This window comes from Ptychodera flava, chromosome 7 (assembly GCF_041260155.1).
Source record: "Ptychodera flava strain L36383 chromosome 7, AS_Pfla_20210202, whole genome shotgun sequence".
In the NCBI taxonomy this organism is placed as follows: Eukaryota; Metazoa; Hemichordata; class Enteropneusta; family Ptychoderidae; genus Ptychodera; species Ptychodera flava.
Window position 1 is genome coordinate 46412274 of NC_091934.1, and position 24027 is coordinate 46436300.

Here is a 24027-nt window from a genome sequence, read left to right on the forward strand (position 1 = left end):
AAGAGAAAAATATGCAATTTAACGATTCGCTCACAAAAGTCAAACTCTTGATACAGTAGCAGTATAGATTTTTCTCTTGATATTGAACGCTAAATTATAGACTCTGAAGAGTATTTGCCGCGTGAACCATCAGCTTATCAGATCTGTGAATAAACAAGGTTTGACATCTGACGAATAATTGATTCTTTGTCCAGTTTAAGCATTCTTGGTGAGTTATTAATCATTATTTTCATGATTTGAATTCAAAATCAGAAGGAGTAAAACATTGCATTCACAGTAAGATCCAAACGTAAGTATTGTCGTCACGTAGATGTATGAACACAAATTCTTGCCAACAATGTCAAGGTATTGTGAGTAATTTTCATAAATTTTCAGAAGATTTGAAAAAAAATGTATCAAACGTCTACTTTATCTATTGTTGTGGATGGATGGTAAATTTGAATTTTTGAATTTTGACTCAGAAAATTACTTAATGTAGACCTCAAGAGTCACATGTTCCTGAGGGTTAATATACAGGGTTATTAATTCCACCATTTGTGGAAAGCCTGAGTATAACGTGTGAGTTTACCATCCAATGGAAGTAAAGATCGGGGCTGGTTCTCAATAGGTTTGGTGTTTAGGAAACTCAGATCTTTAACACAATACTTTAACCAGAGAAAATTTATAAACCCCCTTTTTTCGTCAGACTTTAAAGGTGTATATGATATCTCTCGTATATTCAGTCATTGTCCGACAGCTTCAATAAAAATCGTCAAATTAGACGGAGGTGGGCAGGATTGGCTTGGTAAACGTACCCCCGTTTGAAGTTTTTCCTTTCACTTGTATTTTGAGGGATACGAACCTTTTGTGAAGTCTGATGCCTGACCGTGCAGACGTCAAAGGGTATTTACCTTTTCGCCTGTCAAACGTGATACTTATTTCAGGAAATTATACCACACGACACGGCAAGAAAAAGAAAACACGTAAAACATCTCTGCAGGGGTGTGTGTAGAACGTCAGCAATAATACACTAGTCTCTGTGAATATGTTTCTGAGTAAGCCTGGCAGTGGAGTGTACCAAGTTATTTACAATGTGTACATACGTCCAAACCTTTAAGATACGAAATGAATCTTGTTCATGGCGACTTTTTCTGACAGACCGCCTGAAATAAATTATTTAAAAGAAACGTTTAGAAGCCCCAAGACAGCGACGTAGGTGTGAATGCCAAATGCTAAGGCTAGATAGTTGAAGCAAACCTTGACGAGGCTAATCATCCTCACTGAATGAAAACAAGCCTTAAAATCGAGTTCCAAACTGATCAGACGACATTTGCTTGCTATGGAGACAGAGTCGAATGGGTTTCAAGTAACTACAGTCCAAACTACGAAATAAAACCCTGAAGGGAGGATTGATATTCGCACTTCATGTAACTCAATGTCGCGATTTATAACAGACGGTCTATTTATCTGATTTCACCTTCGCAACATGCTGACACTTTGTTCTGATTTACCAAACTACTCCTTCCACAGAATGATCCCAACTCAAAAGAATACACTGTTTTCAGGAGAACCACATTCACCACGTTCGCATTTTTCCGTTCGGCTTTGTCGTTAATACCCTGAGGGCAAGAACATTAGACTTATAGCTGTTAACTTTAGAGAATAGTGTCGGACAAATGTCGAAAATGGGCCTCCCAGGTCAGACGGTAAATGACTGATATCTCTATTTCTCGACCTGTAAACCTCTGACTGCATCTCACAAATGTCTATAGGAAGCCTATATGGTAGTTATAGTATAGACTGTATCTCACAAATGTCTATAGGAAGGCTATATGGTAGTTACAGTATAGACTGTATCTCAAAAATGTCTATAGCAAGGCTATATGGTAGTTATAGTATAGACTGTATCTCACAAATGTCTATAGCAAGGCTATATGGTAGTTACAGTATAGACTGTATCTCACAAATGTCTATAGCAAGGCTATATGGTAGTTACAGTATAGACTGTATCTCACAAATGTCTATAGGAAGGCTATATGGTAGTTACAGTATAGACTGTATCTCACAAATGTCTATAGGAAGGCTATATGGTAGTTACAGTATAGACTGTATCTCACAAATGTCTATAGCAAGGCTATATGGTAGTTACAGTATAGACTGTATCTCACAAATGTCTATAGCAAGGCTATATGGTAGTTACAGTATAGACTGTATCTCACAAATGTCTATAGCAAGGCTATATGGTAGTTATAGTATAGACTGTATCTCACAAATGTCTATAGGAAGCCTATATGATAGTTAGAGTATAGACTGTATCTCACGGATGTCTATAGGAAGGCTATATGGTAGTTACAGTATAGACTGTATCTCACAAATGTCTATAGCAAGGCTATATGGTAGTTACAGTATAGACTGTATCTCACAAATGTCTATAGGAAGGCTATATGGTAGTTACAGTATAGACTGTATCTCACAAATGTCTATAGGAAGGCTATATGGTAGTTACAGTATAGACTGTATCTCACAAATGTCTATAGCAAGGCTATATGGTAGTTATAGTATAGACCGTATCTCACAAATGTCTATAGGAAGGCTATATGGTAGTTATAGTATGAGTATGAGGAGGTTTACGGGAAATATTTGAGTCTCGACAGTCTGGTAAAAGTCCTTATCTGGTCAAGACCCAAAAACTTGCCGCTGTTCCTCGTTCACCTACAAATACTCTTAGTATAACGAATTTTTACTACAAATTTGGCGAGTTTTGACGTTTTTTCCAAATAAACTAGCTCACTCGATAAAGTTGTACGTCACAGAAGTAACATTAACTCTTTTTATTTAGGAACAATGCAGATTCACAGGCAAGACAGAAAAACTGAAACAGCTGAACGTATGTGATTCATTTATTCAAGAATAAACTGAGAGACAATTTATTGGACCATAAGTGCCTAATTGGTTACTTGTAATCATTCACATTGGCACGTGCAACTAAATCACATGCAGTCTTGGTCCGAATATTTCAGCGAAGGCAAAACATAGACATCCCCATTCATTTAGAGCACCATTATCATGGCAGGTCGTCCTTCCAAAACTAACTGGACAGATATTCACTTGTATTTGAAACATCTTTTGTCACTTGAAATTGAGGACTGTGGTGACGATAAGAGCTTAAAGGTCAACAACACAACTTCAAATGTGGCCTGACTGTCACTGTCGAGTGCCTTACATGTGCTGTTGATTTATTGCTTCTGATCTGTGCTCGTGTTAACCCAACGTCGCCAGTGTATAAAGTTATTGCTGTCCGGAGTTTTGGCCCGTTGACATCATTCGACCGATCTTGGGTTCTCGGTCGAGTCAACGCACGTGCTTTGTACAAGATAAGGTATTGCCATATCTTTGAAGAAACTGTCATGATTATTTTTCTGTGAGTACCTCGACATCACCAAGCGTGTCATTTTGAGATGTAACCATAGGGTCCTCAGTCTCCGATGATGATGATGATGATGATGATGATGATGATGATGATTAGGCCTAAATATTTCAAAATGAAGAAAAATAAAAATATATTTGGACTCAGTAAATTTGTTGTTGTTGTTGTCATTGTTGTTGTTGTTGTTGATAGCATTTGCAGAAAAGAACAAAGTATGCGCTGCAAAATTCAATACAGCCTAACTTTACACAAGGGATGTCTCTTCATTTGCACACACTTTCTTTTCCATCGCCAAAAATCCACCTAGCAAGCATCGATAGCAGTAAAGTTCGACGTAGGGTCAAAGCACATTAGTCCTTCTCAATCATACTCAAAAATTTTTACCTCTTACCGATGAAAAGTCAACAAATCAGCAGGTTTTTCAGCGTCAAAAGACCCCGCGTTAGATGAAGTCACGTGGGCGCATTTCAAATCGAACCAATAGCAGAGCCTGTACTGAACGAATGGGCCAAGCTTGAAAACCCGGAAGTAACGTAAGTTTCTTACGTCTTTTGAAGACTATGGGTGACACTGTCTGCGTGCGTCTGCATACGAAATTCTAGTAACTTTAACAATTCCAGTTCAATGGACTACATCGGTCTGCTTTACTGTCTGACTTTTTAAGCTTTGCCGCCCCAGCTGAGATAAGTAGCCTTTACACTTTTACAGTTTGTATTCTAGCCCTTGACTTAGCGATTAGTTTAATTTTTTTTTAATAAATTTCATTTTCAAAGTAAACTGCTGAGTTCACCCTTTTGTTCGTTTTCTCTCACGTAACACTTTGAAACTGACACCGACCTAATACGGTCATTTTGGGCATCACGGCAACAACAATAATGGCTTATGGATTGATCGCCGGTTGATCGCCAAGGATTTCACATAGTTCCTTCCTTCCTTCCCCAACTGCTTCTGTATTATGGTCGATTATATCTTTGAATTGTGCCATTATAGTTTAACACGATTGGAACTAATTTGGGATAATTTGATTTTCATATTTTTCACATTTCTCAAAAATGGTAGGTGCCCTATAATGTTGCGACATTACAAATTACTCATAAAAACAAGTGTGTAACTTAAAAAGAAAAGCAGATGAGATAACATTTGCAGATCAAATTGACATTACTTCACCGTCCAATTATCCCAAATTAGTTCCAATGGTGTTAGTTTTTATTTTTCGGTGACACTGCTCGGGGCTTCTCTATTCTCCCTTCACTGCCCCTAGGGTGTTACTCGTTATTATTTTCATAAGTGGGTGAGCCGCCCCCTTTGAAAAAATCTACCATGAATATTCCTAAAAATACGACTCATTGTTAGGGATTTTGCTTGACAATTTCTGGAAATATTCATTCTTATTCTGTTGCATGTGAAGGTTTCCCTAAAGAACAGGACCTCTGCTTTGTGCATGTAAATTTTAAGATAGTACGCGAGTCAATAAAAGACTTGAACTTTTGCTTCACCTTTTCTCAAGGAATATTTCAAAACCGCTCTTCCAAAAACAAGAATAAAAGTTAGGGTCGCCGTGCAAATGTTTGAACCGGAGAAAATACTATGTATAGAAACCCTCCGATGATTAAACACTACGGTAATTTATCCTTGAAAAGCAATTACAGGATACCTTCAATGTTAAAATACAACAGTTCTCTATACAAGAATTGAAAAAAAACATGTATACGGTACCTCTATTATTAAAACACCAAGGTACTCTCTACGCGGAACACATGTATAGGGTACCTCAATAGTTTAACACTATGTTACTCTATACCAGACAACCAAGTATGGGGTACCTCTATTCTTTAAACACTACGATACTCTGTTACAGTACCAGACAACGACGTATACCTCCACAGTTTAACATTACGGTACTCTATACCTGGCAATTACGTATAGGGCACAGGCGCACGGAACGTTTCGTAGATCGTCGTCGGATGGGAAGTGACTGACACTGTGAGACCGAAGGCCGAACCTCGGTACTTCCTTTCTTATACAGTACCGAGCTTCGGTCTTCGGCCTCACAGTGTCAGTCACTTCCCATCCGACGACGATCTACGAAACGTTCCGTGCGCCTGTGGTTTAGGGTACCTCCATTGTACGGAAAGTATTTACACGAGTGTGATTTTCCTACAGCAGCCATGCTTGTTGATCTTTAGATTAAGATGTGAAAGATACTTAAAAACCCCAGATTTTTGGTTTTAGTGTGTGTAAATTCAGGTGAGGAGATAGCTTCAGAAAATGCTGTCCCGTCAAAGAAGAAGAGTGGAGTTCTCGGCCGTGTGGGGGCTTTTTTGAGCACCCGGCCGAACGAAGCTCCGCCAGAGCGGTAAATGATGCCAAAATTGGCTGAATTTTCCCGTTTTTTCTCTTGAAATTCAAAGAAATAGACTCGCTTTGAAGTTCAAGCCGTAATTCAAGCATGTCTTGGTCTTTTTTCAACATGCTGCCTCCCAGCAGGTCAATGAGCATAAAGAGGCATGTAAATTTTAAGGTAGTATGCGAATCAGTAAAAAGACTCAAGCCAGATCCGCTAAACAGTCCCCAAATGGGAGAATTTTCCCTTTTTTCTCTCAAAATTAAAGAAAAGTATTTTCCTAAGCATGTCAAGCTTATATTTCAAGCATATATTCGACCTTTTCCCACATAAAACCACTTAGTATCTTATTATTTGCATTACAGGATTCCACAGGTAGGTAAACTTAAATGCAGTCAAAAACTTGAAGAAGACACTTTGCTACCAAACCATCGGGCATCCTCTCCTAATTAATGGGGATCAAAAAGGCAAAGAATTGCATGCCGAAAAATCCTTTGCTAGGGTGTACTTGTAGGTTCAATGACCCTGACTGACCCCATGTCAATCCAAAGTGCAGAAAATTGCCTGTTTTGTTGCTTGTTTTTGTGCCCTGTCTGAACTTTATGCAGTATTGGTGGATCCTTGTATAGATGAGTGAGTTCACTATCATGCGGGGTGCTTTGGTTACTCTAAAAGATAGTCCGTAAAGAAAGTAGTGCCCAGGGTACCTAAACTGTTTAAACACTACGGTTCTCTGTACCTGTAAAATACATTCATGGTACCTCAATTTTTTCAACACTATTTCACTCTGTACTTGAAAACAACGTATTCAGTACCTCCGTTGTTTAAACATTACAATACTCTATACCTGAAAAAGACGTATAGGGTACCTCCATTGTTTAAACTGTTGGGTATATACTACCTGAAAATCTTGTATAGGGTACCTCCATTGTTTAAACGTTACGGTACTTCATGCCTGAAAAAGACGTGTAGAGCACCACCATTGCTGAAATACTACTGTACTCTGTCAAAAAAACCCAAAAACAACAACAAAACAAAAACAAAAAACAACAACAAACCAGATATGAACTGAATATGCTCACGTGTTTTACAACAGGTTCATTAATAGTAGTACGCTTCACAGAACAATAAGATATATATATTGTTATCACTAAATGAAGCAGGTTTTTTTTCAACATCGCACAGTACTCTCAGATTTTAATCACTAATTACAAAACTTTATTTAATATGCAAATGAGCTGTTAATTAACTTGACACTGCTCAATGCTTCATGGGACAATTAGATATCCATCAGATCAACATTTGTGGCACGTTTTATTTAATTTAGTGCAGTAATTTTAGAGTAATGTCACTAATTACAAAGTTCATAAATATGCAAATAATCCCTATATTAACTTGACACTGTTCAATGATTCATAGCACAATTAAATATTTATCAAATCAATATCTGTAGCACATTTCACAAAATTTGGTGCCGTAATTTCAGAGTTATATACCTAATTACAAAGTTTATTAAATATGCAAATGAACCCTTAATTAACTTTACACTACTAAATGCTTTACAACACAGTTAGATATCTGTCAGATGATTATATGCAGCAGTTTTCATCACATTTGATGCAGTTATTTCGGAGTAATATGACTACTTATAAAACTTCATGAAATATGCAAATGAGCTAATTATTAACTTGACACTGTTCAATGCTTCTCAGTACAATTAGATATTTATCAGATCAACATCTGTAGCAAGTTTCATCAAATTAAACGCTGTAATTTTGGAGTAATATCACTAATTACAAAGTTCATTAAATATGCAAATAAACCCTTAATTAACTTCACACAAGTAAATGCTCTACACCACAATAAGATATCTGTCGGATCAGTATCTGCAGCAGATTTCATAACATTTGGTGCAGTTATTTTGGAGTTATACCACTAATTACAAAACTTCATAAAATATGCAAATGACCTATTCATTAACTTGACACTGCCAAATGCTTCTCAGTACAATTAGATATTTATCAAACAATATCTGTACCCAATTTCAAAGACTTGGGTTCCGTAATTTCAGAGTTATATACCTAATTACAAAATTCATTAAATATGCAAATGAACCCTTAATTAATTTCACACTACTGAATGCTTAATACTACAGTTAGATATCAGTCAGATCAGTATCTGCAGCAGATTTCATCACATTTGGTGAAGTTATATCGAAGTTGTATGACTAATTACAAAACTTCATAAAAATGCAAATGACCTATTTATAACTAGACACTGTCCAATGCTTCTTAGTAAAATGAGATATATATCAGATCAATATTTGTTGCAAGTATCATCAAGTTTGGTGCAGGAATTTCAGAGTTATCTCATTGATAACAAAAGTTCATTAAATATGCAAATGAGAAGGTAATTGACATGACACTCACAGTATCATCATAATATTCTGAGATTGTCATCTGTGAAAAGTTTCATGAAATTTTGTGCAGTATTTCTTGATATATGTCTACACTGTCATTACCGTCTCCATAGGGAAACCATTGTACGGAAAAAAACGATATTGCATAACTTCATTAATATGCAAGCCACACTAACCAAAATCTAATCAGTTCTTGCAAGTAGCATATGGTACCTGTGTACCAAATCTGACTTGAATCCGTTAAGGCGTTTTTGAGTTATCGTGTAAACAGACAGACAGACACACACACACACACACACACACACACACACACACACACACACACACACACACACACACACACACACACGGACAGACAGACAGACATCGCTATGACAATAGCCCACGTGTTTACACACGTGAGCTAAAAACAGATAGGGGCCTACAGGATGCCCCCATTGTTCAAACACTCAGTACTCTACACCTGATAACCACATATAGGGTTCCTGTATTGTTTGAACACTGCCATTCCTATACATGAAAACCAAGTATAGTGTACCTTAATTGTTTAAAAAGTACTGTGGTCTATACCTGAAAGCCAAATATAGGGTACCGCCATTGTTTAAAATCTACCGTATTCTATACCTGACAATCACGTTTGAGGTACCTCCACTGCGGTATTTTTCAGTAATAACATACAGTATTATTTAAACAATAGAGCTACCTTATATCTGTTTTTCAAGTATAAAGTGATTTTCAGGTATAGCATGTACCGTTGTGTTCAAATAATGGAGGCACCTTATATACGTGATTTCCATGTGTAGAGTACCGTAGGGTTTAAACAATAGAGGTACGCTACATCTGTTTTCCAGGTATAAAATACCATATTGTTTAATCAATGGAGGTACCCTATACCTGTCTTTCAGGTATAAAGTACCCTAGCATATAAACAATGGAGGTACATTATACGATGATTTTCATATATATATTACTGTAGTCTTTAGACAATAGAGGTACCCTATACCTGTTTTTCAGGTTTTCAAGTACCGTAGTGGGCACATTATATACGTGATAGTCAGGTATAGACTACTGTAGTGTTTAAACAATGGAAGTATCCTATACGTGGTTTTCAGAGACTGAGTACCAATGGGTGGGGTATTCATAAATTCTGCGCTTGTCCATGAAAGCGACTAGGGGATCAATATGAGGCAATTTCCCCACCCCTTGGGCATAGTTCCATGGCAAACACGGTCTAATCCCCCACATTTGTCCCGTGTCGCCCGAGGTGGGGTCCCTCGGGGATTACATCGACTGCTGCATTACACCTGTTCATCATGGCATCACGTATAAAGTAACGTAGGGTTTAAACAATGGAAGTACCCTATACGTGACTGACAGGTATAGTACCGTATAAATGTTTTTCAGGTATAAACTACCATAGTGTTTAAACAACCGAGATACCCTGAAAAACAGGTATAGGGTATACTTCCATTGTTAAAATACTACGGTACTCTATACCTGAAAACCACGTATAGGATATACCTCAAACAGTGTGAACACGATTAGAATTACTAGTATTTTTGGATAGGCCTAATTGGATATTTAATTTTTTCAAATTTCTCAAAAGTGTGAGGTGCCCTATAGCTGAATGTTGCGATATTACAAATAACCCATAAAGACAAGTCACAAAAAGGAAAGCAGATGAGGTTATATTTTTAGATTAAATCGACATTACTTCACAATCCAATTATCCCAAATTAAAATTCCAATAGTGTTTACGGTACTTTATCCCTGAAAAACAGGTGGATGAGCCCAAATCCACTCAAAAACTACGAGTGTGCCTAGGAAAAAAAGTCGACCGGAGCGGATAAAAGTTCCCAAATTTTCTCGTTCTTTTCTCTCGAAATTCAAAGAAATATATTCGCTTTGCAGTTTAGCTTATATTCAAGCATATAATTGACCTTTTTCAACGCACAGTTGCCAAGCAGGTCAAATTTTTGGATTAAAAGCCTCCACAGGTAGGCAAGATTAAATCCACTCAGTTTAAGCTCCCAATTTGTTATTCACTGTCGGTGAAAACTTTTTGCAGATGAGTTCATGATTCACAGTCATGCGGAGTTCTTAAGTTATGCAGGAGAGTAATACTTGAGTTTGCGGTTTTTTCGCGAAATGCAGTTCATGTTTATCTGGAAATAAACATGTGAAAGGTGCGTGATACACAACATTTCATACTCCTACGGATGTGTAAAGTGAGGTGAGGAATTAGCATTAGAGAATGCTGTCCCTCTCAGGGAAGCAGGGGAAGTACGTATACTCGGCCGTGCGAGGGCGTTTTGGGGTACCAAAAGGGGAAAAAGTGGACAAAAGTTCCCAAAATGGCCGAATCTTCCCGTTTCTTTCCGTGAAAATTCCATTAATTAAACTCACTTTGCAGATTTAGTTTATATTCAAGCATGTAATTGGCCTTTTTGGACATTGAGTCACCCATCAGGTCAATTCAGTGGATGAAAAGCTTATATTCAAGCATGTAATTGGCCTTTTTGGACATTGAGTCACCCATCAGGTCAATTCAGCGGATGAAAAGCTTATATTCAAGCATGTAATTGGCCTTTTTGGACATTGAGTCACCCATCAGGTCAATTCAGTGGATGAAAAGCTTCCGCGGGTAGGTAAGCTTTAATCCACTCTAAAATCTAAGAATGTTACATTCTCTCTAGAAGACATTTAATTGCGAAACAATCGGATATCTTTCCCAAATTAACCGGGACCAAAAATTTTAAAGCCTTTCATGCCTAAAACTCTTTTATCTCGGTGTATTTGCAAATTCAATGAACCTGAGTGACCCTCATGTCAAATCAAGTGCAGAATTTTTTTGTTTTGTTGCTTTGTTTTTGTGTCCTGTCTGAACTTTTTTCCGATATGGGTGGATCCTTTGTGGAGATGAGTGAGTTCACTGCCATGCAGAGTGCTTTGGTTACCCAAAGAGACAGTCTATAAAGAAAGTAGTACCTGATTTTGACTGTTCTGAAATTTTGTACATGTTTAATTGTTAAATGACAAGGGGAACAGCCCCTTCTCATGAGCTCCACCACCAGGCATCTCTAGAACGTTTTCGCAAGACCATTTCTCCGCATAAAAATCCAATTAAAACCCTGAGATTATTTAGCGGTGTTGCTTGAACCATCTAGAGTTGAAATAGTAAACGGGAATTTAGTATCGGGTGACAGGAAGCAGTTGTTGAAATAGACTATCTTTGTGTGGATCGAAAACATCAAACCACGTGATGTTGACCCACTTTCGGCACGTACTATTTACATCCGTGTTGGAAAAGTTGTTACACAATTGGTTAAGCAATGGTCTGAAGACTGGCTAGACTCTTAAAGTGATCTAAAATTGATTTTGAGCAACAAGTATGGAAATCAGCGAGTCTGGTGATGAAGGTAAACGTGCCAAGTGTAGGCATGGCGTCAAGTTGGAAGAAGACGTCCGAGAAAACAATTCCATAAGTTCCTCGACTGCAGTGGCGTGGTTGATGGTCTTGACAATCCTAGTGACAGCTTTCGCAACGTCATTGTATTGCTACGTGGCCCTGAGAAACTATGGTCAAGGAGTAGCGGAGTTTAAGAGGCAGTTGGAGCTGTTTGAAAACAATTTTGATCTTATCAAGGTAGGATAACCATAGTGAAGGTTGTACTTAATCATGGGTTGAGGATAGACCACTGGATCTTAGGAGGGTGTAGTCAGAACAAGGAAGGATAACTGCTAACTGCTGTAACCTCCACAAATGTAATAATCTCCACAAATGTAATATCAACCACAATTGTAATAAAATGCACCCACAAATGTAATATCGCCCATAAATGTAACAAAAATCAACCATAAATGTAATAAAAACACCAACCACAAATGTAATAAATGGTAACCATAAATGTAATAACAAAATCACCCATAAATGTAATACTTGTCAACCATAAATGTAATAAATCTATTTTGTCGTTGCAATTGAGGAATTAGCCCTTAAATATTTATCTATGTAATAAGGAAAGTAACTCCACACATTATTCATTTCTTAATTGTTTGCGTTTAGTGTGTTTTGCATATTTGAAAGTGTATTTTACGTTTCCCTGTTTTGTGTACAGAACTGATTGTCATGGCGAGACACAGCTGTAATCTGAACGTCAGTGCAGTCTCTACTCCAGAGTGGGGAAGACTGTATAACACTACGATCCTTAACGCCGTTTTTTCGAAAATTGCCGTACTTTCTAAATCAATTGCCTCAAATTCGTCTTCAGTGGATGAATTGTGTAGAATAATCGATAGATTGTCTGTATTCCTATGTTGTCCCACTTGAAGTTTGTTCCTTCACTAGGGATGCCAGGATGTCTAATTTTGTTCTACTGTGTTCAAGGTAGTGTTCGTATTGTTTTTTACTGGATTGAAATATATGTTCTCGTCAACATGTTTTGTGTCGTAAGTTTCTGTTATAAGGTTTTATATTTCTCTGTTGTTTGTTCTGAGTCATCTGTCATAAACTTGTGTGGTATGCCAGGTATCACTGGTTGACGAGTTATTTTGACGCTTCCTTATTATGTAATTATCAGTGTCTAGAACTGCTGTTCCACTTCCATTATCTAACGGTTTGATCAGTACCTCGCCGTTTTCTGATAGCGTTCTCAAAGTATTCTATTCTGTGTTTCGGAAAGGAAACCTAGTTTCAGGAAAGTATGCAATAACATTACACTAGTCTTATTAAAGTTATTATTTACTCAGGGCATTGATAAACAAATGATCACATATGCAAGTTCAAGTTTATTACATTTATGGTTGAGTTTTATTACATTTATGGTTAATTTGTTATTACATTTGTGGTTGCGGGTTGTTACATTTATGGTTGACTATTTATTACATTTGTGGTTGATTTTATTACAATTGTGGTTGATATTACATTTGTGGAGATTATTACATTTGTGGAGGTTACAAAGATAACTGCTCGTACCTTAAAATTTGATAATCTTTTCGGAACAGTTAACTTATTCATAACATTTCTCTAGATTCTATCGTTAATGCACTTTTCACTTTCAAGCCATATGAACTGTTGTTTGCGAAGCATGAAAGCTGAAAATGATTTTAAACAAAGTTTGCTGCGAAGACTCTTCACTGTGTTCGACAATCTACACCCACTGAACATCGAATAGTCAAGCCCTGGGAGAGCGTTCAATAATGAAGCGAAGAATATCCGATCTTGCTTTATAAATATCACTTGATGAAACATACGCTCATCATACATGCTATGACAGTAAAAACTTCGGAAGGTTATGAAAAACGTACAATTGGTGACTGACGCATGAGTTTACCTGGATAGATACTGTAGATAGGGAGACAGACAGATAACGGAATGACGGAAGGATGGATGGAAGGACAATCATGCACATAAAAGGCTCATTAAGATTTACGAGTTTGCTTCTAAGACTCTCTGCCAGAAATTTGGTGCGAAACGAGGAAACAAAACAGTCGAGGGTGTGTTCTTCTTAAATACGTTTAATACTTTAATGTCGCTGCTCAAAAGAAGTCACATATTGTTTATATTTTATGGAAACATTAGACGAGTCAGCTTGTTTGGCGTCTCTAGAAACACATTACACAATAATATTCTGTCTTATCATCGAATGGTCTGTTTGATCCAAATTGTTTTGATTCTCAATTGTTAGTTTGCGTTCGTTTGAGAAACACATTTCTTCAGCTGCGATTTCGCTTGTTGCAAAATTTGCTATGACTGTCTCACTTTTAATGTTTGTACTCGCTCTTGAAAACGTCAAAATTCGTCGTTAGGTATCTTGACTTTTTCACAAAAATATAACAGACCGAAAAATTCGCTTTGCGATAACTAAGAGTTCGCCAGAGCTAAATTTAAGGCTTCTCAAAAATGTTAATTACAAATTCAAAATAGTTTATTGTCATGTTGCTTTAAGGACCAGCAAATGTAACTGAACACGCTTTGGGAAGTAGAACTTACAAAAGCAAAATTATTGAAAAAAATCAGCAAACGTTACAACCGCTTGTCTTTTAATTCAGATCAAAGCAAGAAGGTAATTGATTTCCACATGATCAACAACGGCTTCGATCAAAATTTTGTGAATTTCGAAATATCGTAATCGTTGTTCTGCACAACCCATACCATAATACTTTCCACCTCATGTTATTCATTTCCAACAACCCCTATCTTCCCAAAGCTGGCTTTTAACAGTTTTCTTGAAAAATAACCCGTAGAAATGTCGGAATTAATTGCAAGCTCTTACGGCTAGAACAACAACATAATGCAGAGACATTTTTCCGTCCGTTTAACATTTATTTAGACTATCCCGGATTTCGAAAAAGTAAAGAAAAAAGATGTCGTTGTCTCCGCATCAAGTGTCGTTAATGGCGAGAGGATCAAACGAGATGTGTCCGAGGACGGAGGTAAGTTTCCTTACATATGTTACAATGACATCGCCTTAAGGAATTCTTCTAACGAAGCTTCGAGATGTCCTCAATGCAGGCATATTCATCTTTACTAATATATAGGTAGACGCGGCTGACACAGAGTTGTTTTTATCAACATAAAATTATAGTAAGGTGGAGCCAAGTATAAAATTGCAAGTGTCAAATTATCGTACCGGATACAAGACTTGGGATCGGCAGGTCAGTTTGAGTGACGGTCCATGCAGTATTGTGATTGATTTTAGTGTTATAGGGAATTATTTCATAATTGTTATCTCGCAAATGTTTTAATTTTAGGTTTCGGAACTCAGCTATGGCTAACTTGACGATTTTTGTGCGTCATCCGTAATCTGTATCAAATCGTTGAATGCACGATTTATTGAATGAAAGAGATGGGTTGTAGAGAATGGGCAGGAACTTCAGGATTTTCAACACTATTGAATGCCCTAAGAAAGTGTATATTTCGGCACAACGGCGTAACCAAAGTATAAATATTAGTACTATGTGCGAATACTAAGTTTCCTTCCAAGTTCGTATGCGGGCCTTGCATACGAGACCTGCGTGATGAAAGTGTGATAATCATAGTATTTTCCTCTTCTGCGCATGTTTTGATAAAGAAAACTGTCACCTGTAACCTTGAAGTTGATACGACAGAGAAAAGTACAACTTTCCTCCATCTTAATTTAGGGATATAAATTAGACATGGTGAGGCACCTAAGTCAATTGTTGTTGGAATTGAGTTTCCGGATGTATGCTTGCTTCATCCGCTTGATATTGTAGTTTCCGGATCATTTACAATTACATTCGGGATGCCAGCCCTGCTTAAGTCAGGGCTGTATCCGTGTCAATGTCCTGTTGATATTGTAGTGCCTTGTACGTAGACCCTGGACAATATCCAGGTCACTCATTTCCGTGTCCTTTCAATTATTTGTCACTGATATCACGGCGTGTTAAGTCAGACTCTGCGCCAACACAAAATATTTACAGGCATACCGATTGTACAGGAATTTTGTTTTGCAAAACATAGAAAACGGTTTTGATACGTTCTATATTGATACGTTCACAGCCAATGTCAAAAGTTTGGTGTCTGCAGCAGAGAATGACTCCAAATTCTAAGGATACCGACGTATACTGTCTTTGTTAGGGTTTTTAAGTATTTCAGCGTTTGGACCGTTACACATGTTGGCAATTCTTGGAGGACTGAGCAAACTTGCAATTTTACAGTCAGCCATGTACGCTATCCCAATTTGTGGATACGTCTTCGCATGGCTCTGATAAACTGTGGTATATATCTGAAAGTCGGTGATGACACGTTGATACGGGACAAGCAGGGATAGTACCGACATATTCGTAATCTCGTCACGATCGCTTAAAAATTAATTATTGGAAAATCAACTGCCTCGTGAGGGGACAACAATCTTATCCAGTAATGTCCTACAAAATTCTTCTGCTACACGAAAATGCTGAAATACAACGGAGCTGTCTTGCAAATGCAATACATCAATACAATATGCAATGGTTGACATATGAGTTTAAGGTCAGACTCAACTTCAGTTACCAATAATACCATGGAACATCTCACTCATACATGAAGTTTTATTTAATTATTGACATTTCCAAATGATTTCTCGAGTAGAACAAGAAAAAACACCACGTTTTACAGACGAAATGGTGATAAGGTGAAGTGCATCAAAGTTAAAGATAATTTACTTTAAATGATCCTTATTAGTTTTTAACCTTTTTTTATTTTTATCTCCATTATCATACGCTTATTACCTAAATCCAGACGAAAATGTCGCTGGACCACGTGGTTTCTATGGACTGGACGGTCATCCTGGAATTCCTGGTCGTGATGGAAGGGACGGGATAACAGGAATGCCGGGTGTGCCAGGCACCCCTGGAGCCGCTGGACCAATAGGGCCGAGGGTAATGGAAGATTCAATCTGGTTCAGTCAAAAAGTGACTTGGCGCGAGATTGTATAGTTATGTCAATTCGAACACCGCCTATACTAAGCCTAGACACGTGTTTTTAATCCCCTTGTTTCCATGTCCAGAATAGTCGCATTATCTTTTCACTTTGAAGAATGGTACACTTATGAATCCGAAAACTATCATAATCCTTGCAGAACATAATGTCTGGTCTAAATCCAAGCATCTGATTGGCTAATTCCAAAGTTTATATTCAGAAGCGAAGCATCTGATTGGCTAAATCCATAGTTTATACTTTAAAACTTTGACTATTACAACTGCCAGGTAGTGGTTAGTCTAAACTACAGAAACTGCAATTTTCTTATAAATACATATCCACGTTTATGCTGTTCTGAAGAACAAGTACACTGTACTTTCCATCAAAGTATGTTGAAATTCTGAGTATTAGCGACAAAACGCTGTTTATTGTCTCCTACAAAATATAATGTGATTATTATTGACCCGTGAATTCTTATCCGAATAACATTATACAACGATAACATTGGACAATGCACTCATACAAGCTGTTTTGATGACCAGACCTGTAAGCAGTCACAAGATTTTGGGAGTAGTATGAGAAAAACAAGGACCTGAAAGAGTCACACGTTCAATGCGCACATTCCCAACAGATATGTTGCCAGTAACGTCTGCTCATATATCACATCTACTTTCCAATGTGGCTATTCATTAACTCCTTCGTTCAACAGGGTGACCCTGGTCCAAAAGGAGAGGTAGGATCGCCGGGCTTACCTGGGTCCAAGGGTGATATCGGCAACTCTGGTCTCCCGGGACTGAGGGGGGACTTCGGGCAGTGTTGTTACGACCAGTCGGCACCAGGATCTTCGATCTTGACCGCAGTTCACGGTAAATATGATCATGGCTGCCAACGTGGTCATTTTAGGTGGCTAACGCCATAATTAGCAAGGGAGTTTTGTAAATAAATATGTGATGGTATTTAACCTGATATGAACGTAAACGGTGTAATCAAGAATTTATTTGCATATAGTTGTGAAGACTTAGTTTGATAGTCTGACTATCTATCCCCGATGCGCATTCTATACCTTAGAGTGTTTAGGTATATCACTGCCGTACAGGACAAACGTAACAAAGTTGTGTTGGTTTTTATTTTACTTCCCCATACAGAGGCTGGTTATGATGGTAGTGTTCGCAGGGATGATATGCAACGTAATTCCTCCTCCTCCTCATCATCACTGGGACATTCCAACCAACCGCTGACTACTGGCAGTGTGTATGTCCGATGGGGGCGCACTACCTGTCCCAACACCGGTGCTGAACTTGTTTATGCAGGTAGTCTAAGAATATTCAATATTCCGCAATTCATTTTCCGGGGATTTTTCTGAAATATTTCTAGAGTTAAACATTGAATTGGAGTAATTATAGAAGAGAAGGGACTAGCATACTGAAAAGATGATCAAAAAAGCTCTAGCGTAAAAAGTTACCAATTTTGACAAATATGTTTCCCCCATTTTCAGGGCTAGCTGCCGGTTCACACTTTTCTCACAATGGCGGATCGACTAGTTACGAATGTCTGCCTACAGATCCCGAATGGGAAAACTTCAACGATGCGTGGAATTCCAAAGCTTACATCTACGGAGCAGAGTACGAAACCAGCACATTCGACCCGTTCTCTCACGAAAACTCTTTTTCAGCTCCAATCCATAATGGCGCCGTTCCTTGTGCCCTGTGCAGAGTGCCAACCCGCGGCGTTAAAGTCATGATGGCAGCCAAGACCATTTGTCCGGAAAAATGGACGAAGGAATACAGCGGTTATTTAATGGCCAGCAAATTTGACCAGCTTGCACAGTATCTGTTTGAATGTGTCGACGAGTCGCCAGAAGTTCGACCGGGCACCAATACCAACCAAGATGGCGCTCAATTCTACCTAATTGAGAGCCACTGTGGTTCCCTGCCGTGTGCACCCTATGTAAATGGCAGAGAATTGACATGCGTGGTCTGCACTATCTAAAGGCTTGATAATTATACGACAATTTTCTTCATAAGCTATCGAAAATTAACAATTTTACTTTGTCAGTTAATATCTTTTGTAAACTACTAGTTTGTCATTCGTTTAGACATACGGAGGCCGTAGTCTGTCGTTTTCCAAAGAGTAGAATGCAAATATAAAATGAAAAGGAAAACCTTGCCACATACTTTGCTATGCGAAACTGTGAAGTACAGCATTCTGTTTCATAATCCAGGGAACACAAGGAAACAAAATTATCGGACAAGGAAGTAGCTAACGACAGAAGAATTTTTCATAAACTTTAACATCGCACAAGGTCTCTTCAAAATTTTATGCAAACAAAAGATTCTGCAACTAATATGAATAATTTGTCGAAGAGTAGTTTCTTTGTTAAACGTTATTTAAACATTAAGCATTTATCGAGAGTTTTTTCGTCTATAATTTTGTACAACAAACAGAAGTTCGTCTACCTCTTAACCCATGAGAATGAACGGCTTTATATTTTCAAATAGTGTCTGCCCCTAGCAACAGTTTCCGTCATATAATGTGTTACTATGCTGTCTGAAGACTTTAATTTTGTGTTTTGCTTCACAACATTGAACCCTCTCTTGACGTGTCATTGCACATTAAAATTGCATTAAGGGAGCGTTCAGTTTTTACGGCCGGGGGGGGCGGCAAAATCTTGTCGCCGGTGTTCAAAAAAATATAGACCCCCCCTGCATTTTTCATGAAAAAAAGATGACCCCCCCTTTGTCAGACGAAAAAATTTGATGACCCCCCCCCCCCCGCTGAAAAATAACCAAAACCCATATGTCAAATTTACCCGCATGGTTTGTATTTTAACTTCATTTCCATAGACAACTTATGTCCATGGACATTGTATAGAGTAAACTGTATTGGAGTGGTTTGCCAAAGCTAAAGGCAGCCCTCCGGTTAAGAGGGTCATGGACCATTACGTAAAGTCAACTTTATTCTAGTGGGCCACCAAAGGTGCCCGCCGGTAAAGAGGGTCGATCATGGCTATTGCATAAAGTAAACTTTACTGGACAGGGCTGCTGAAGGCGTGCGGCCATTAAGATTGCCATGGGGTATTACATTAAGTCAATTTATTGTAGTGGGCCGCCGCAGGCGGCCCGCCGGTAAAGAGGGTCGATCATGGCCATCGCATGAAGTAAACCTAATTGGAGTGGGCCGCCAAAGGCGTCTGCCCGTTAAGAGGGTCATGGGTAATACATAATGTATATTTATTGTAGTGGGCCGCCGAAGGCGGCCCGCCGGTAAAGAGGGTCGATCATGGCCATGGCATAAAGTGAACTTTATTGTTCGTATTATGTTTTTGAAAATGTGGTGCCCCCACCTTTCTATCGAACGCGATTGGAACTAATTTGGGGATAATTGGATTTGAAACATTTCTCAAGAATTTTAGAAATTTGTGTAATATTACACCATATTTGCTTACCATCTTTAAAATTTTATTCAAATTTTACGATGCTGTTGCAATGTTGAATCAGTGCATGATAGTAGCTAATGCCATATTGTCCAAAACATTTGAACAATATTCATATTTGAATGAAAATATGTGAGCTTGTCTGTAGTTCTTCATTACTGAAACACAAGTAATTATCTCAGTTTGTCACTTTTCCTCGAACAAAATGCAGATTTTCGATTGATTTACAGTTAAGTCAGTCAGGGTCATTTAAAATGTGCCCTGACTCAATTTAATGTTTATGAAGCCTTAAATTCACGAAAAAGTCAGGGGCATTTCAAAAGTGCCCTGACTCAAAAGTCGTTAATTAGAGAAATTTTAAGCATTTTGTCTCATTTCTTTAGTACATTTACACAAAAATGAACTTTTTTCATGAAAATGAATCCGATGAAAGAGGTATGCAATAATCGTTGTGTTTTCGTTGTTTTGTTCGATGAGAACAATATTTCAAATTTTACGCTATTCTATCATTTGTAAAATTTGAGCTGTAAAAATTTCGATTTCGTTACATTTTTCTAATAATTACTCTCATCTAATTTTCCCAAATTAGTTCCAATCGTGTTATCGGTGAAAAAGCGATGACCCCCCCCCCTTTGAGGATTCCAAAATTATGATGACCCCCCTGGATTTTGCCGGGGCCCCCCGGCCGTAAAAACTGAACGGTCCCTAATATACACAAATAGTCGCTATTCCGTGTGTCCACTTTAAAGGGATGCAGTCATCGGAACTGCACTCAAAGGTCTTATGGGATCCATACGACCAACGTAAACACTGTATCCAAGGTGATTGATGATTGGTGATTAATTGGTGATTGTGATTGATGAATGGTAATTGGTGATTAATTGATGATTGATTGATGATTGATTGATGATTGGTTATTTATGATTGATTGGTGATTGATGATTGGTTATTTATGATTGATTGGTGATTGGTTATTGATTGATGATTGGTGATTGGTTGATGATTGGTGATTGATTGGTAATTGGTCATTTATGATTGATTGGTGATTGATTGATGAATAGTGATTGATGATTGATTGATGATTGGTTATTTATGATTGATTGATGATTGGTGATTGATTGATGATTGGTGATTAGTTGATGATTGATTGATTGATGATTGATTGATGATTGATTGATGAATAGTGATTGGTGATTGATTGATGATTGGTGATTGGTGGATGATTGGTGGTTGATGATTGGTGATTGGTGATTGATTGATGATCGATGATTGATAATTGATTGATGATTGATGATTGTTGATTGATTGATTGGTGATTGGTGATTTGTGATTGATTGATGATTGATTGATGAATGGCGATTGGTGATTGATTGATGATTGGTGATTGATTGATGATTGCTGATTGATTGATGATTGACGGATGATTGGTGATCGGTGATTGATTGATGAAAGGTGTTTGGTGATTGATTGATGATTGGTGATTGATTGACGATTGATGATTGATTGATGAATCCTGATTGATTGGTGATTGATTGATGATTGGTGATTGGTTGATGATTGGTGATTTATGATTGATTGATGATTGATTGATGATTGGTGATTTGTGAATGGTGATTGATAAAAGAAGTTAAAACATGTCTGTCGTAATCTACGTAGTATAATTAAATGTTGCGGCTATGATGATGGGGTGCATCTAGATATCGTGCATGAAATATAAGAAACTCGCACAGGCGCAGTTCTGACGATTATTTCCATACAACAGTTATGTTGCTATGCACATGCCTGTACATCCCTTTTGCAAACTCAAAATTGTAAAATGGCGCCGGGCTGTTCCACAACTGGTTGCAGCGGCCGATGCAACTCAATACTCACATAAAAAATCAAAGTAAAAGTTAAGGGGCAAAAGTTGAAAAAAATTAATGCAAGATTATATACAACATATTGGTTTAAAGAATAAATGTTTGTCACTAGAAAATCCATCAAAATGGGCTGTTTTGTAGAACTGTTATCATTTTCAAATTGTGTAGGTTTTATGCTTTGATCAGATCAATTTATATGAAATTCGGAAGATTGACAGCAAAATTTTATCAATTATTCTACGTCTGTTTGTCAAATATTCAAGTTGTTTTTGTTATAAGAACATCTAAAAAGACGGTGTGATCATGGTGCGATGTACCCGTTTTAATAATCTCAGTGTTTTCACGAACCAATATACATTTACATCTGCAAATATCCGATACAAATGATCTCGAAACTACATATGAAAAGTCTTAAAAATTATTTTAAACATCCCAAAAGACTCGTCGGTTGTGTCTCACGCCACTAGGGACTGGTCAGTTTCTTTAGCTGGGGTTACCCTGTTTTTGACTTCAGTAAAGTGGCAGGCGGGTCAGTGTGTTTTGAATTGAAGAACGGGCTCATAATTCATAAAATGTATCATACCAGCCACAAATTGCGTCATTCAGTTACATTTTTTGGCCCGTCGTTCAGGCACGTGACTTCAATGTATAAGAGATATATTTCGGAGATATCTGGATGTTTGCAATTTGAAAATCTGTTTTGCAAAGCGTCATACCAGCTACGAATTACATCATCCCAATGCATGTTTCGGCGCACCTCGGGGCATGTAACTTTCATATAGCAGAGATATGTATCAGAAATAACTGGACGTCTGCTAATTGAAAGTTTGTTTGCAAAGCGTATACACACTATTATGAAATCTGCAGTTTATATACAAAGCATAACAAAACCTGACCCTTCAACCCAGTATGAGAAAGCAACATGCACGAATACTTCATAACATATTGATACAGTGACATGTTTTACAGAGGGAAAAAATGACAAGACATTTTTGTTCTCATTGATGGAGCTGAAAGGTAAACTATTTTCCTTGATGTTACAGGTTTTTAAATAAAGGGTTTTCTAAGAATAACAAGCGCAAAGTGATAATTAACAAAAGGCAGTTTTTGTCATCATTAGCTTTGTTTTAATAGTTTCAACAGTAAAAGGAAAGATCCTCTTGTACAATGTGCAAATCAACTAAGGTTACAACAATATGAAACCAGCTCTCCAGGGCTTCTCGGGAGATGTAATTGGAACCAAGCAAAACACATCAGTTCATCTTGTCTTCTTTCCATGGTTTGGTGAGGGCGTGATCCACTTTGTCAATACTGTATTGGCTTCTCTCCATGGTTTGGGGAGGGCGTGATCCACTTTGTCAATACTATCAGTAGTGATAGTTTCTTTTATAAATTTTCTGAATCTGTTATTAAAAGGGTGACAGGGGAAATAAGATAGAAAAAGTTATAATTCAATACTTTTGAAGTTAGTACAAGGGCAACTTTTAAAATTGTGATTTCAGGGAACTGGTGTAATGCATAGCCATTGAAAATAACCTTTCATGCCTAAATTATTCTTGAAAAACGGAGGTAGACTGGTCTTGCCTTTGATTTCCTTCAAGGGAAAGTAGCTGTAATTCATGACAATACACATTGAAAATTCAGACTACACCAGGTATTCCACGACTACACCAGGTATTCCACGACTACACTAGGTATTCCACGACTACACTAGGTATTCCACGACTACACTAGGTATTCCACGACTACACCAGGTATTCCACGACAAAGTATGTGAAAGAACTGAAGAAGACGATATAGATGATACAAGCGGGTTAATAGAAAGATGTAACTACTCAGAAAAAGTTGTAATTACCTTGAACATGACCATGAGTAAACCTGATAATTTACGAAATACCTGAGAGTACGCTCTCCTAGCTGTGTTAAAATTATGAACAAAAAATTACACCAAAAGTAAGAACTGTACGGAATATCACAAAGTCAGAAAACAGGCGTTTTTTAACAAGAAGGGATGCAAATTTAAAATCACGGATAATAGCATTACCTCTAGCATAGAAAAGTCGAGTCTGAGCCGGAATGTAATTATTATCTTTATGTACATCAACAAAACTATACCGTCTACCATTTAAATGGATTGGGACTTT

At 37.7% G+C, this 24027-nt stretch overlaps 1 protein-coding gene across 1 annotated transcript; it reads left to right on the forward strand.

The window, feature by feature from the left end:
- Nucleotides 1-11421: 11421 nt before the first annotated feature.
- On the forward strand, nucleotides 11422-22197 carry LOC139137701 (short-chain collagen C4-like). Its single transcript, XM_070705932.1, has 6 exons — nucleotides 11422-11815; nucleotides 14502-14604; nucleotides 16412-16551; nucleotides 17301-17457; nucleotides 17737-17901; nucleotides 18087-22197. The coding sequence occupies exons 1-6, from the start codon at nucleotides 11561-11563 to the stop codon at nucleotides 18578-18580; spliced, it is 1314 nt and encodes a 437-aa protein (XP_070562033.1). The 5' UTR covers nucleotides 11422-11560; the 3' UTR covers nucleotides 18581-22197.
- The last annotated feature ends 1830 nt before the right edge of the window (nucleotides 22198-24027 follow it).